This window comes from Aythya ferina (genome assembly GCF_964211825.1).
Source record: "Aythya ferina genome assembly, chromosome: Z".
NCBI classification, from domain to species: Eukaryota; Metazoa; Chordata; class Aves; order Anseriformes; family Anatidae; genus Aythya; species Aythya ferina.
The window spans coordinates 38,430,180-38,444,005 of NC_140299.1; the positions used below are offsets into that span (position 1 = coordinate 38,430,180).

The window sequence follows — 13,826 nt, forward strand, 5'->3', positions numbered from 1 at the left end:
ATGGGTGCCCCTCATACTGCCAGCTTTACCTGGCTGGTGGGACACATCTGGCTTGTGCTGCCAATGGTCAGCAGGACAAGTAGAGAAAAAGCATGCTCAATTTATCCTGAATTCATCAAGCTGAATAATTCCTCTGTCCTCTGCCCACCTTGGCTACAAATCCAGCTCATGGCTCCAAACAAGATGCCTTGAGTCACAGATGAAAATACCTGTCTTAAAAGTAAAAGGAAATAACCTAGAAATTCAAGTGATGTCAAGATGAAGCTCTGCTCCTTTCTGATTATTTACCAGCTTCAGATTATTTACCAGCTTTTTATTTCCTGGGATTTTGAATTTCTTTTTGAATCGGGAACTGGAATACTGACCAGGGCAGAGCCTAAGGCACTCTTCTGCCTAATGGGGAACTACCTGTTTTAATCAAGCTATTCTTCATCATAGGCTCTGGCAGTTACATGAGAAATTTGTTTCTGTATTTGAAAGACTGCTCTTTCTTATACTCAACATTCTCATCATGATCAGATAAGGTGCAGTTGTACCCTGGAATATTCAGCCTATTTGGAGGAATATAATAGTTCTAAATACCTCTGAAGGAGCCCTATATAACTTCAATTTGTCAGCATGTCTTTTGCCTACACTTATTTCCTGGTACAGTATTTAGAGATACTGGTAAGCATGTAATGCAGGATGAGCTACATTTTGCTTACCATGGCATTCTAATACATATATATATTTAAAGTATCTGCTGTATAAAACTTTTGTTTCTCAAAACTGTTAAAATGAACAATTTCCACTTCCACTATTAAGTCTACAACAGATCAAGGTATGTTCAGAAAAAAATAGAACTTTTACATTTAAATTAAAACATATAAGAGTTAAGATCAAAGCATGCCTGATAATTTTGACTTGTGGATAAAAAATAAGATGTGAAGAAAATAAAGTAAATGTTACATAAATTATTTGGTAGAATACCATTGAAAACATTATTTCTACATCTGAGTCAAAATGATAAGGAAATGAAGAATACTTGTTTAATTTTTGAGAGAATTTTACTGTTTGCTAGTGGACAAAAAGTAAATACTAAAGTACTTTATGCAGTTGCAGCAAATTGTTTAGTCAGGTGCAGCAGGGGCCATTGTTAGAACTTGTTTAACAAGCTTTTAACATTTTCATTAATAATCTGGAAGAGAGGGTTCACAGCATGTTAATTAAATGAGTAGATAACTCCAAACCAAGAGAAGTCACAAATCATCAATGACGACTGAGACCTAATGTAGCAGGATTGAAAAGGACAGAAAAACAGAAAAGAGAAAACAAGATTTAAGCTTAGAAATGTGCACTCAGAGGTCTCTTAATAAGAAATGTCCTATACAGTAAAAAGGTAAATGAGAAACAACCAAAGCAATAGCACTGAAGTAGTAAGCGGTGAAATGGATATTGGTTAAAATATGATGCTATGATTATAATATGTAGAGCTATGATTCTGGGCTGCCTGCAAATAAGACTTGTGAAAAGCTTACTCCAACTTTAAGGAACTCAGGGATGGAAGGATTCTCACACATTTGTTTATGAGGAGGATTGCATTCAGACAAGATCAAGTGCCTTGTCTGAATCTTGTCAAGATATGACAAGACAAGTGTGCTGGTGCTTAAACAAATACACTTTTGAAGAATTATGAACACCAGAACAACATAAAGAATGGAAGTCTGAATCTGGTATAAAGTCTTCAGTGAGGATAAGAACTAAAATGACCTGGATACTTAAAACAGCAGTTTGGAGTATCAATAGGCAGGATAGCATAAAGTCCTATCAAGCACAAAAATCAATGCAGTATTGTTTTTCTATCTCTTATATTCTCTATTCACCTACCAGTTAAGGTTATAACTTCTACTTAACATGACTTGAATTTATTTCTAAGTTTCACCAGACTAAGTAAGAGAGAGTGAAATTTAATCATATTTTAATATGAAATCAATGCATCCCACTGCTTAGAGTTTTCTTGCTTTCATTGCTAGACTGTGGCTATATAGATACTCACAATCTGCTGCAGCATTAAGAGATGTTTTCTGATTGTTTTTAAACCTTGAAAATGTCTTTCATCTGTGCTCAAATTCCGATACTTTATGGTACCTCTCTTCCATTTTTTTTTCTTCAGTTGCATCAGTTACCTGTTATACTGCATTATCTCTCAGTAAAAATGTTACTACTCTTCTGCAGGTGCCACAAATGACATAAAAGCAGAACTGGGGTAAAATTCTAGTAATTTAGGAGCCTCAGTTCCAATTTCAAATAGAAGAGGCAATTCCAACACCTATCATCTGTTGTCAGCTCAGAGACAGGCCCTTAGCTGTGTCTTTCTCTCTGCAGTTGTGGGTTTCCCCCCTTTCTCTGCTCAGGAAAGGGAATACCAGTCTGATGGTATGGAGGATGAAAGAATGGGAAACAGGGCAGTCAAGTACAGGGATGGAACAAAAAGCTGGAAGAGAACAAAAAGCTGGGTGAGAATTCAAGAGTAATGCATTATTTCTTAGTGATCCTGCAAGAGATAGAAGTTAAACACTTTTCTAAAGCTCTGTAAGTCAAAAGATCCCATTGATTTTGGTGGACTCCTTTAGCTGTTACGGATATAATCTCATGGCCTCTATGTTGGGCTCAGTTCTGTAACTGAAAACTAATTCAATTAATGTACTATCAGAACTGCGATACTTCTTGTACCTCCTCTGAACATCTCTGGGAACATTTCCCTTTGGTACAGGGTGCTGCAGAGAAACAGATCTCAGGATTGTTTAAATTGTCTCTCAGATGGTTCCTTGTAATACTAACCACCGTTGTAGTACTGAGCTTTGAAGAAATCATTCTTAAGTAATATTCACAAGTCCCCAAAACCAAGCAGGAGAGTGGAAAAAAAGTTCATCAGTAATCTTCAGTAATCCACACTGCTACACTGTAGGTGTAGGTCTTCACTGGACAGCCTAGACCAAACATGACACAGGGAAATGGCACAGGCAAACCACAACTCCAGGGCAATCTGTAGGTCTGAGTACATGCATATACTTATACATCTTAGCATACATACACCCACGAGGAGGAAGGCCAGGCCTAGTTGGTGTTTATGGTGTGACATTAAATAATTCGTTATAAGTGTTTTTGAGCATATTTTGGTTTATTTTATTTATAAATTTATTTTATTTTTGATTCCCATTAGAGAAATCTTATCCCTTGATTATATCCTCAGCCACAACTGAGTCATCATACTTCACTTGTTCAGGTGGGAAGTACCTTTAGGTATTAGGATGCCAATCTCCTTCCATTATATGCATTTATATCAGAGGCAGTACCATCAGTTGAATTGGAGAGATAGGACCAGAAGTGTTAGATGAACAGAAATCCCTTACAGAAGAATCACCTGTTGCCATTTAAACTGTCTCATCTGACACTGAGGGCTATATGCTACTTTTCAAATAAGAAATCACAGAATTTCCTAGGTTGGAAGAGACCTCAAGGTCATCGAGTCCAACCTCCAACCTAACGCTAACAGCCCTCCACTAAACCATATCCCTAAGCTCTACATCTAAACGTCTTTTGAAGACTTCCAGGGATGGTGACTCCACCACTTCCCTGGGCAGCCTGTTCCAGTGCCTCACAACCCTTTCAGTGAAGAAGTTCTTCCTAACATCTAACCTAAAACTCCCCTGGCTCAACTTAAGCCCATTCCCCCTCGTCCTGTCACCAGGCACGTGGGAGAACAGGCCAACCCCCACCTCGCTACAGCCTCCCTTGAGGTACCTATAGAGAGCGATAAGGTCACCCCTGAGCCTCCTTTTCTCCAGGCTGAACAAGCCCAGCTCCCTCAGCCGCTCCTCGTAGGACTTGTTCTCCAGGCCCCTCACCAGCTTCGTCGCCCTTCTCTGCACCCGCTCAAGCACCTCGATGTCCTTCTTGTAGCGAGGGGCCCAAAACTGAACACAGTACTCGAGGTGCGGCCTCACCAGAGCTGAGTACAGGGGGACGATCACCTCCCTAGCCCTGCTGGTCACGCTGTTCCTAATACAAGCCAGGATGCCGTTGGCCTTCTTGGCCACCTGAGCACACTGCTGGCTCATATTCAGCCGACTATCAACCATCACTCCCAGGTCCTTCTCTGCCTGGCAGCTTTCCAACCATTCCTCTCCCAGTCTGTAGCTCTGCTTGGGGTTATTGCGCCCCAGGTGCAGGACCCGGCACTTGGCCTTGTTAAACTTCATGCAGTTGAGCTCAGCCCATCGGTCCAGCCTATCCAGATCCTCCTGCAGAGCTTTCCTACCCTCAAGCAGATCGACACACGCACCTAACTTGGTGTCATCTGCGAACTTACTGAGGGTGCACTCGATGCCCTCGTCCAGATCATTGATGAAGATATTAAAGAGGACCGGCCCCAGCACCGAGCCCTGGGGGACGCCACTAGTGACTGGCCTCCAACTGGACTTGGCTCCATTCACCACGACTCTTTGGGCCCGGCTATCCAGCCAGTTTCTAACCCAACGAAGCGTGCGCCAGTCCAAGCCAAGAGCAGCCAGTTTCTTGAGGAGAATGTTGTGGGAGATGGTGTCAAAAGCCTTGCTGAAGTCAAGGTAGACCACATCCACAGCCTTTCCCTCATCCACCCAGCGCGTCACTCTGTCATAGAAGGAGATCAGGTTCGTCAGGCATGACCTGCCTTTCATAAAGCCATGCTGACTGGGCCTGATCGCCTGCTTCCCCTTCAAGTGCTGCATGATGACTCTCAGGAGGATCTGCTCCATGAGCTTTCCTGGCACTGAGGTCAAACTGACAGGCCTGTAGTTTCCCGGGTCTGCCCTCCGGCCCTTCTTGTAGATGGGCGTCACGTTTGCTAGCCGCCAGTCGATTGGGACCTCCCCCGATAGCCAGGACTGCTGATAAATGATGGACAGTGGCTTGGCCAGCTCCTCTGCCAGTTCCCTCAGTACCCTTGGGTGGATCCCATCCGGCCCCATCGACTTGTGCACATCTAAGTGCCGTAGCAGGTCACCAACCAGTTCTTCATGGATAATGAGGGCCACATCCTGTTCCCCATCCCCTTCCACCAGCTCAGGGTACTGGGTATCCAGAGAACATCCGGTATTGCCGCTGAAGACTGAGGCAAAGAAGGCATTGAGCACCTCCGCCTTTTCCTCATCTCTTGTAACTAAGTTTCCCCCCGCATCCAGTAAAGGATGGAGATTCTCCTTAGTCCTCCTTTTTGTGTTGATGTATTTATAGAAACATTTTTTGTTATCTTTAACGGCAGTAGCCAGATTGAGCTCCAGATGAGCTTTGGCCTTCCTAATTTTGTCCCTGCACAGCCTCGCTACTTCTTTAAAGTCCTCCTTAGTGGCCTGCCCACTTTTCCAAAGCTTATAAACCCTCTTTTTCCTCCTAAGATCAAGCCACAATTCTCTGTTGAGCCAGGCCGGTCTTCTTCCCTGCCAGCTCGTCTTTGGGCACGTGGGTACAGACCGTTCCTGCGCCATTAAGATTTCCCTCTTGAAGAGCGCCCAGCCTTCCTGGACCCCTCTGCCCTTCAGAACCGCCTCCCAAGGGACTCCACCAACCAGTGTCCTGAGCAGTTCAAAGTCAGCCCTCCGAAAGTCCAATACAGCGGTTTTACTGGTCCCCTTCCTGGCCTCACCAAGAATAGTGAACTCCACCATTGCGTGGTCACTCTGCCCGAGACAGCTCCCGACAATCACATCCTCCACCAGTCCTTCTCTGAATGAATGAATGAATGAATGAATGAATGAATGAAAATGAAGGGTGCTCCAAGGAATTCAGGCAGGGGTGTTCACAAAACTACCTTCATCTCTGCTGAGCTCATGAGGTAAGTGAACTTGTTCTGCATGTACATCCACACACCAGGAGCTGGTGTTTTTAACTATGAATACCCTAGATTTAGCTGCTGTGGGGATTCTGGGTGTTGACAAGAATACAGCTGGCTAGCTGAAGAGATCATTTAAGCCTCCTAGTAATGAGCTCATTTGAAGCAAATGCCACACTACTAATTATCACTTGGTTCTGATTGATTCATCACCTGCTTTGGTGCTCGTATTTCACACACAGAAGGTAAACTGCTTGGTTTAAGAGACTGAATAATTCACAGAGTTTATTTAAAACAGAATCATTTCAACTACTTCCATTTCTCTCATTTAGTTCTTGTATATGTGTGCAAATATATGTGCATATGAACATGTAATTACTGTAGAACCATGTATGGAATGCCTATAAAATATTTTAATAAAGACAATATTGTAATCTGGTTTATATTTATCCATTACACAAGAGAAATAATAATTTTCCTTACCTATTTCAGTCATGGATATCCCCGGAGCTAACTGCCCATTGTTGAATGAGCTGTAGGTAAACAAGTTTGGTACAGAGGTGAGGTCATAGATAGGTTCCTGTTTTATCTGTTTGATTCCAGTCATGTCTAACCCAGACTGATCTGGAGAAGGCTGGGCAGAATCCACATTGTAATAACCCTCAGACTTTGGCAGGTCGATGACGTGCCCATTTGAGTAGGTGCTGCCCGTTTCATTATTCAGGTTGCTCAAGCCATTGCTGATGCTGTTGCTGTAAACCCTGGCAAGGGCTTCTGCCTCGCCACTCTGCTGCTGCCGCTGTTCCTGCAGTCGCTGCTGGTGCTTCTGCACTTCAGCATATAAACTATCCCTCTGCTTTTTGGACATTCTTCCAAATTTCACAGCTGAAAAATAAAACATAATGTAAATCATTGTCATCTTTCTTTCTTCTTCTTCTTCCTTTTTTTTTTTTTTTTTTTTTTTTTTCCTTGATTCTTTTCAACAAAACCACTTCTCTGATATTTAATTTTAATATCATTTTTTGCTGTGGAAAATTATTATTATTAGAAATGAGAGAGAATGCAAAGTATTACACTGCATCTCACAAAGATGTATCTCACAAAGGAAAACTATCACGTGCCTGGATTTACAAGGTGACAACTGTTAAATTCTATTTGACAGGAGGGCCTATGTCAAGAAACTCACTTTCTACTGTGAAAGTTAAAAAGATCATGTAAATTTTTTTTTTTTTTTTTTTTTTTTTAATATATCTCTGTGTCCACTGAACATCAACCCAGAGCTGTAGAGCTGTATGAAATGCACAATCTCTGGATTCATATCCCATATGATTTACCAACTTTCCACAACAGTTTAAACTGTGCATTAACAGGATTAGCGCTATGGATGAAAACAAGCCCTAAAGCCCTATTATCACATCCTTTCAATGGGGTGTTATCTTCACACATTTAGAAAAATCTTGGAGGTTAGAGTTATAACCTAGAAGACAATAACAGATTTGAAGGTAAGCAGCATAAATGAATATAATTTTTTCCACAGAGGAAAGTCTCAGGGATTTACACAATCAGTTTACATAATCTCCATGTTTAAGATCCATGAATTCCTTCTAATGAGAAAGGCAGAAAAACATCAGAGTGAAAACCAACCTTCCCAGGAATAGGACACACTGAGATTAAAATTTTCAAAAAATAAGAAGCTGATTGCAGGGGAACTATGAGAAGTATATCCACATACAGGTATATCCACATATATCCACATGTATATACAGAGTTATCTTTTATTTTTCCATCTCTCTTTAAATTCTGGCTTTCTACTAGCCTGGACCTAGGATTCTCAGAGCAGAGGTAGCTGTGCTGTAAGACAAATAAGATCTTTCCATTATGATACATCTAGCAGAATTTATCAGAGAACAGACAGGAGGACATTCCTCTGGAAATACTTGTTTTTACACATTATGAAGAGTATTTTCCAATGCTGAGTATTTCCAGTCCATTTGTAATGGAGATCAGTTCAGAATCATCACACTTAATAGGAGAGGATGGGCTTGTCTCCCATTTTTGCTATCTCACAGTTCAGTTATAGACCTCAAGAAGATTCTGAGCCTACACATGTAGGTGAGAGTGAAAATCTTCTAATAGGAAGAACAACAGAAAAAGAAGGAAACAATATGAGAAGGATGTGCCAGAAAATTGAGGGGGTGTTAGCCTGTTCAATTTATTTGAACTTTACTTTGAGAGTTTGTTTTTCTTGTCATGAGCCCCAGCTTACTTGAAGCCCTCCATAAAGTCTACAAGCCACTTCACATGGACACACAAAGGCTGTCCCTGCAACTGGCCCATAGCGCATTGCACTTTCTTACAGATGACTGGATTTTGAAAAATGCAACTCCGTATTTTCTTCAAATTTAGAGCCTCAGTAATAAAAACAAACACCCACTGTTTATTCTCATTATATATTCATTAATTGGATTCTCCAGCTGCTGTCAATTAGTATCCTGCCTCCGCACGATAAAAACGAATCTGTTACATGGCTGAGAGGTAAAATTCACATTCATTTTCTCTGCTAAAAAAATTCATACAGGCTATCTTAAACTTGCAAGAGCTCTCAATATTATTAAGTATAAACACCCTCACAGCAACAATGGGAGAAGAAAGTGATGCTGTCAAAAGAATCCCTTTCTTTACCTGTGTGCAGTGTTCCCTGAATTATAGGTTGGGAAGACAGGATTGTCAGTCATGCTAAAATACTTTTGTGATCCCATACTTGGGAAATAGTACTTTTTATGGGAAAGTATGTGCTGTTAAATTACTGAAATTTTGCTACTTTAATTTCCTCCAGGAGGAAGTGGGAGCTGAATTGTCAGAGTATATGGTATGCTAGGACCAAAAGAACTCCATGAGATAGCAATGTATCTCCCAGACTGGTGGAACAGGTAAGCAAGTTGTTTCAGTGAGACATAAAATATACTGAGGCGGGAAAAGACGTTTTTAAACAAATTTAAATTTTTAAACAAGTTTATAAACCAGGCCATATAAAGAAATAGCTCTTTATGTAACTTCTTCATCAATGACTTAATTTCAAATGACAGATTTTATGTAAATTGCTTAAGACTGAAAACTGCTGGCAGGAAACCTAATTAATATAACCTGTCTTCAAAAACAATGTTTTCTTATCATACTTCCTGACCATCTCAAATGTGTTTGTGAGCTGCACAGCCTTTGTATTAGCAGTGGTGGCTGGGGCAGGTCTGCTGTGGGCAGCTTTGCTCAAGCCTCCCACCAGACCTTCAGCATGACTTGCCCACATCTTGGAAGGTGGATCAGAGCTCTACAAAAGATCCTACCTGTGGATAAACTGTGAAGCCTCCCCCTGGTTTGATTTCCATTTTCAATGCTAAATCAACATTTCTTATATAGACCCAGACCCAGACAGGAGGACAGGAGGCAATACACAAGTGAAATAAATGCTTTTTTTTTTTTTCTTTTTTCATTAAAAAATGCCAGGTCAAGTGCTCTGAATAAAATAAATGAGTTTGAAACCTTAATATTATCTTCTTTTTTTTTTTTTTTTTTTTTTTTTTTTTTTTTTTTTTAATAATTGCCTATTTACTGTCTTTAGAGATCTCAAGGAAAGGGATGCTTTCTTACCTCAATATTTAGCGTTATTAATATAAGAAATTATATAAACTAGAATATAAATCCACCTCTGAAGAGAGGACGGACCATTTTGTGCTTTTAATCAGAACAGCAAATTTTATCAGAACAGCACATTTTCCTCCTAACTCTTGATGCTTCCAAACCAACACTGCTCTCCATTTTGTGATTCCAATACACACACCCACTCCACTCCCCCCTTCCACTCCCCCCCCCCCCGAAAAATAACCTCCTTTGTTAACTGGCAAAGATCTGTGTCTCACAGTGCATGCATTACAAAGCAAGGAGCTTCTCCTCTCTCTTTTTCTAGAAATCTACAGGGAGTTTAAGCAAGTCAGTAGTGAAGAAGGGTTTCAAAGGGATTAGGCATGAAGCAGGAATCTGACTCCTTACCATCTCTAGACATTCCCAGGGCAAGACATTTCTGCAGTCGGCAGTGTTGGCAACGATTTCTGTTGGTTCTGTCAATTAAACAGTTTCTCTGCCTTGGGCAGGAGTAGGAGGCATTGTTCTGCTGACTCCTCCGAAAGAATCCCTAGGGGCAATGAAGAAGAGAAACAGAGTATTACCATGTGCGTATATGTGCGCACGCTCACACACACACTCACAGCCATGCTTATTTCTTATTTAGCACAATGTTATTTATGCTGTGGCTTTGCTGATGAACTAAACATGTATAGTGGAATTAAAGAACATGCACTCCCAATAAGGATAATTTTTCTTTGTAGAAGAATATTAAATAATTCCACTTTGTTAAGAGACAAAAAGTGGAGAGTTACAGAATACACTCCTACTGTGTAATAACTACAAAGTATCATCTAGTGCTTGTTCCTTACAGAGGAAAAGACTGTCAGAATTTGTAAACAGACAACTTAAAATACATATTCTGACTATTTTCTTTCTTTAGTGAAAGATACTGGTAATATCCAGCACTGGTTATGCGTAGCATTAGAAGCTAAAATGTCTGCTGTTTAATTTAACCTGGCAAATGTTGATCTGATCTGGAGAGACCATACACTTCAGGAGTGAAAAGTAATTCAAATTCAAGCATAACAAAAGCACTAGGATTTAATGACTGTATCAAGTAAACCTGACACACAAAGGAGAAAGCAACACCGTTAGAGACTACCATGAGAAAATATAGACATTTCCCATATCAATGCAATATAAATATCCATTTTATCTATTAAAATTTTTGTAGTTATTCTATCTTCTAGAAGCTTTGGCTGGACTATTTGGCAGTTCTTTATCAAAGAACTAGAACTAATACTTAAAGCCTTATGAGCTCTGAAGTGCTACAATCATCACCAAGAGGTACTATTACTGTAAAAGTGACTTGAAATGAAAGAGTTGACTAGAGAAATGAAATCAGGAGATGAAAAAGAGAGAGGGAGAAAACATTTTATAATATTCTTTTTTTTTTTTTTTTTTTTTTTTCCTGTAAAATAAAGAACAGGAGGAACATTGAATCTAGAGACAGAAAGAGAAACAAAAGACAGAAAGAAAAGAAGTTCATTGGCAAACTTAACAGCTGTGGAAACAGGTAACTGCATGGCTTTGTGTTGGGAAAGGTGAAGGCTAGTCTAACAACTGCAGGAAACCACAAAGAGAATGCATCATTATTGCAGTTACACTAGTTATCAGAAGTGACACAAAAGTGGTTGTGCTTTTCTGGGTTGGTTTGTAAACAGCTCTCAGTGGAGTCAGAAAGCAAGAGCTTACTGCACTCATTAAGCAAAACCAGTGTTATCTCCATGCAGACTGATAATGATAAAATATGGAATCTGTAACTGCTGTGGTTTCTGTGAATGGCTCAATTTGCTTGCCAGGGGTAGCAAACAAACTTTCACTCAAGTCCTTGCAAACCAAATCAGGGTGTCACAAGGTGTCAGTAACAATGGGCTATAGGCATGATATCCCGCTAAGGAGACAGAAGTGGTAGTTCCTAATGTTGAGCATAAGGAGACTATTTGGCCTGTGCTGGTTTTATCAGTGATTATATCTAAAAATTAAATTAAGTTTTATGATTTGTACTGCTAAGAGAATGAACGTCCATGCATGAACATAGGGTGGCTTTCAGAAAAAATCTGGTAGGGACTTGCCTCATCCTGGCTGACCAAAACTTTCTTCTTGCTGTGGAGGTGAGCTTAATTTAACACTAGATGGATGATAATTGCAGATAATTCTTACCCACTTTTTGAACTTTACAGCCAATTTGTTTGTGACATGAGGAACATTTTCTGGTTTAGATTTTAGTGCCTCTTATGTGGATATGGATTTGAGAGAACAAATGAATTAAAAGATGTTAAAAACACACACACACAACCATCTAGCACCAACATGTCTTAACTTGCAGTGCTGTTTCTATCCATTGTCTGATCTCCTCTCACAAGACTATTTTTTTTCCCTCCCATTAAGGTTGATCTCCTCTCACAAAAACTTGTTTGTTCCTTTTCTGCCCCTCTTAGGAAAAAATCAAGGGTTACATAATGAAGTTAATCTACAGCAGGTAATTTATTTCTCCAAGGAGACTTTTGTAATTTGTTCTTCATGCAAAATATCTCAGTGTTTTCTTCAAAGTAGAGAGAAACATCTTATTTCATGTTTAGGGGATCTTTATACAATATTGGCTATATTTGCTGAGAATAATGACAGTTAGGGGAAGCAGGGAATGAATCATTACTGAGGCCACAAAAACTTCAAGACAGGTCAGAAGTAGCAAACACTTTGTGCCAGGGCCAGCAGAGGAGATGAGAAGAGACCTCTCATCAAAAAAAGGAAAGTTTTTTTTTTTTGTTTGTTTGTCTTCAAGCTTTTTGTTTCTCAGAAGAAACCTGTCTTCAGGTTTCACACTGACAGTGGAAACAATGGCAGCAGACACCATTTTTTCACTGGCTCCAGTACGCTACTCAGTCTATGCAGGTGTGTATCATGGAACTGCCACAAAGTTTATGACACCCCTTAAGCACTTAGGATATGCATTTGCAGTGGCAGAACTAATGCAGACATGCAGTGAAAGGATTTTGTGTCCCCTGGAGTCTGTAGCAATGACAGCAGCAGTGTAATCCTCCAACACAACATCCTGAAATGCTGTGGCCCTCTGGTGTCTGGCTCAAATCCACACATGCTGGTGGATACACTTCTGGTCTCTTTCTTCTGCACATCCTCTCCCTTTTAATTGGTTCACATTTCTAATGCATTCAGACAAAAGGAGCTGGACATGACCAGTGTTGGACATTAGTGTGTGTGTTGAGCAAATAGTTATATAGCAGCTGGGTGATGAAGAGTAGAGTTGCACTGCTTGAGACAGTGCTTACCTTAAGAGAGAGGTCTTGCAGAGGGAGAGGCTTCCTCTTGAACCTGATGTGAAAACTGACATCTTTCTTTTTTTTTTTTTTTTTTTTTTTTTTTTTTTTCACAACAGACTCACAAAACAAGATTAGACTAATTGATCTGATACTGGAACAAAAACCATAGGCTTAAAACTGCTGTGAGTGCAAGAGAAGTTATTTATTTCAAAAAGTGGTCCTCACACAGAGCTGAGGGGTGTCATCTCCCCATAGGGTACACAAAAGGCCAGCATTAACCCTAATCACATCTACACCCACATCTACAGGAGACTCCACCCTTCATTCTACTCTTCTGTGGAGGCTGGGTATTGAGTTAATACTCTCATTTTCTGCTTAAAGAATTTCTCTCCAGTCATTTTTGTGCCAATGTTGAGGTATCAGATCAACACATGTCTTAAAATGTGTTAATCTTAAACACAAATCTTAACACATGTCACTGTTGGAAAAATATGCTTATTCCCGGTCCGGTCTCACAATAAGACAGTGTCACATTGTGGAGTCTTTGTTTAAAATTGTTAATATTTCTGAAAGAAATCTGATCTTTGACAATATATTGTTTCTTAACATGTTGGCATTAAATATTTTCATTTCTGAATAGGTGTACACAAATTTTCAGATTTTACAAATACAGAATTTCACTCTACAGAATTCTCACTCTTTCCATACAGAACTCACTGTTTCCATACAGAATAAACCAGAGATATTGTCGTCATCTTTGCAACTTCTCTTTTACATTTAGAGCTAAAATAACAGTGCGTATAATATAAAATTCTGTTTTCCCATAGGTAATAATCTATTTCCTTATATAATAAAAAGTACGGAGTCTTTTTAAAGTTGAAAACTTAAGCCTTTTTGTTGTATTTGCTTGGGGTCTGATTACAGTTATTTGAGCCAATGTCTGGGATAATATTCTAAATTTTTATTTATTTATTTATTTATTTTTGTCTCACTGCCAGTTCCTAGCAATTCCACTA

General features: G+C 39.8%; 1 protein-coding gene across 1 annotated transcript in view; it reads right to left on the bottom strand.

Moving 5' to 3' along the window:
* The window catches only part of RORB (RAR related orphan receptor B), a 146,217-nt gene that overhangs the window by 26,128 nt on the left and 106,263 nt on the right, over positions 1-13,826 (bottom strand). Inside the window, exons 3-4 of the mRNA XM_084503842.1 lie at positions 9,896-10,037; positions 6,335-6,736 (exon numbers count right to left, since the gene is read on the bottom strand). Of these exons, the coding sequence (XP_084359968.1) occupies positions 6,335-6,736; positions 9,896-10,037 (544 nt within the window). The remainder of the gene's footprint in view (positions 1-6,334; positions 6,737-9,895; positions 10,038-13,826) is intronic.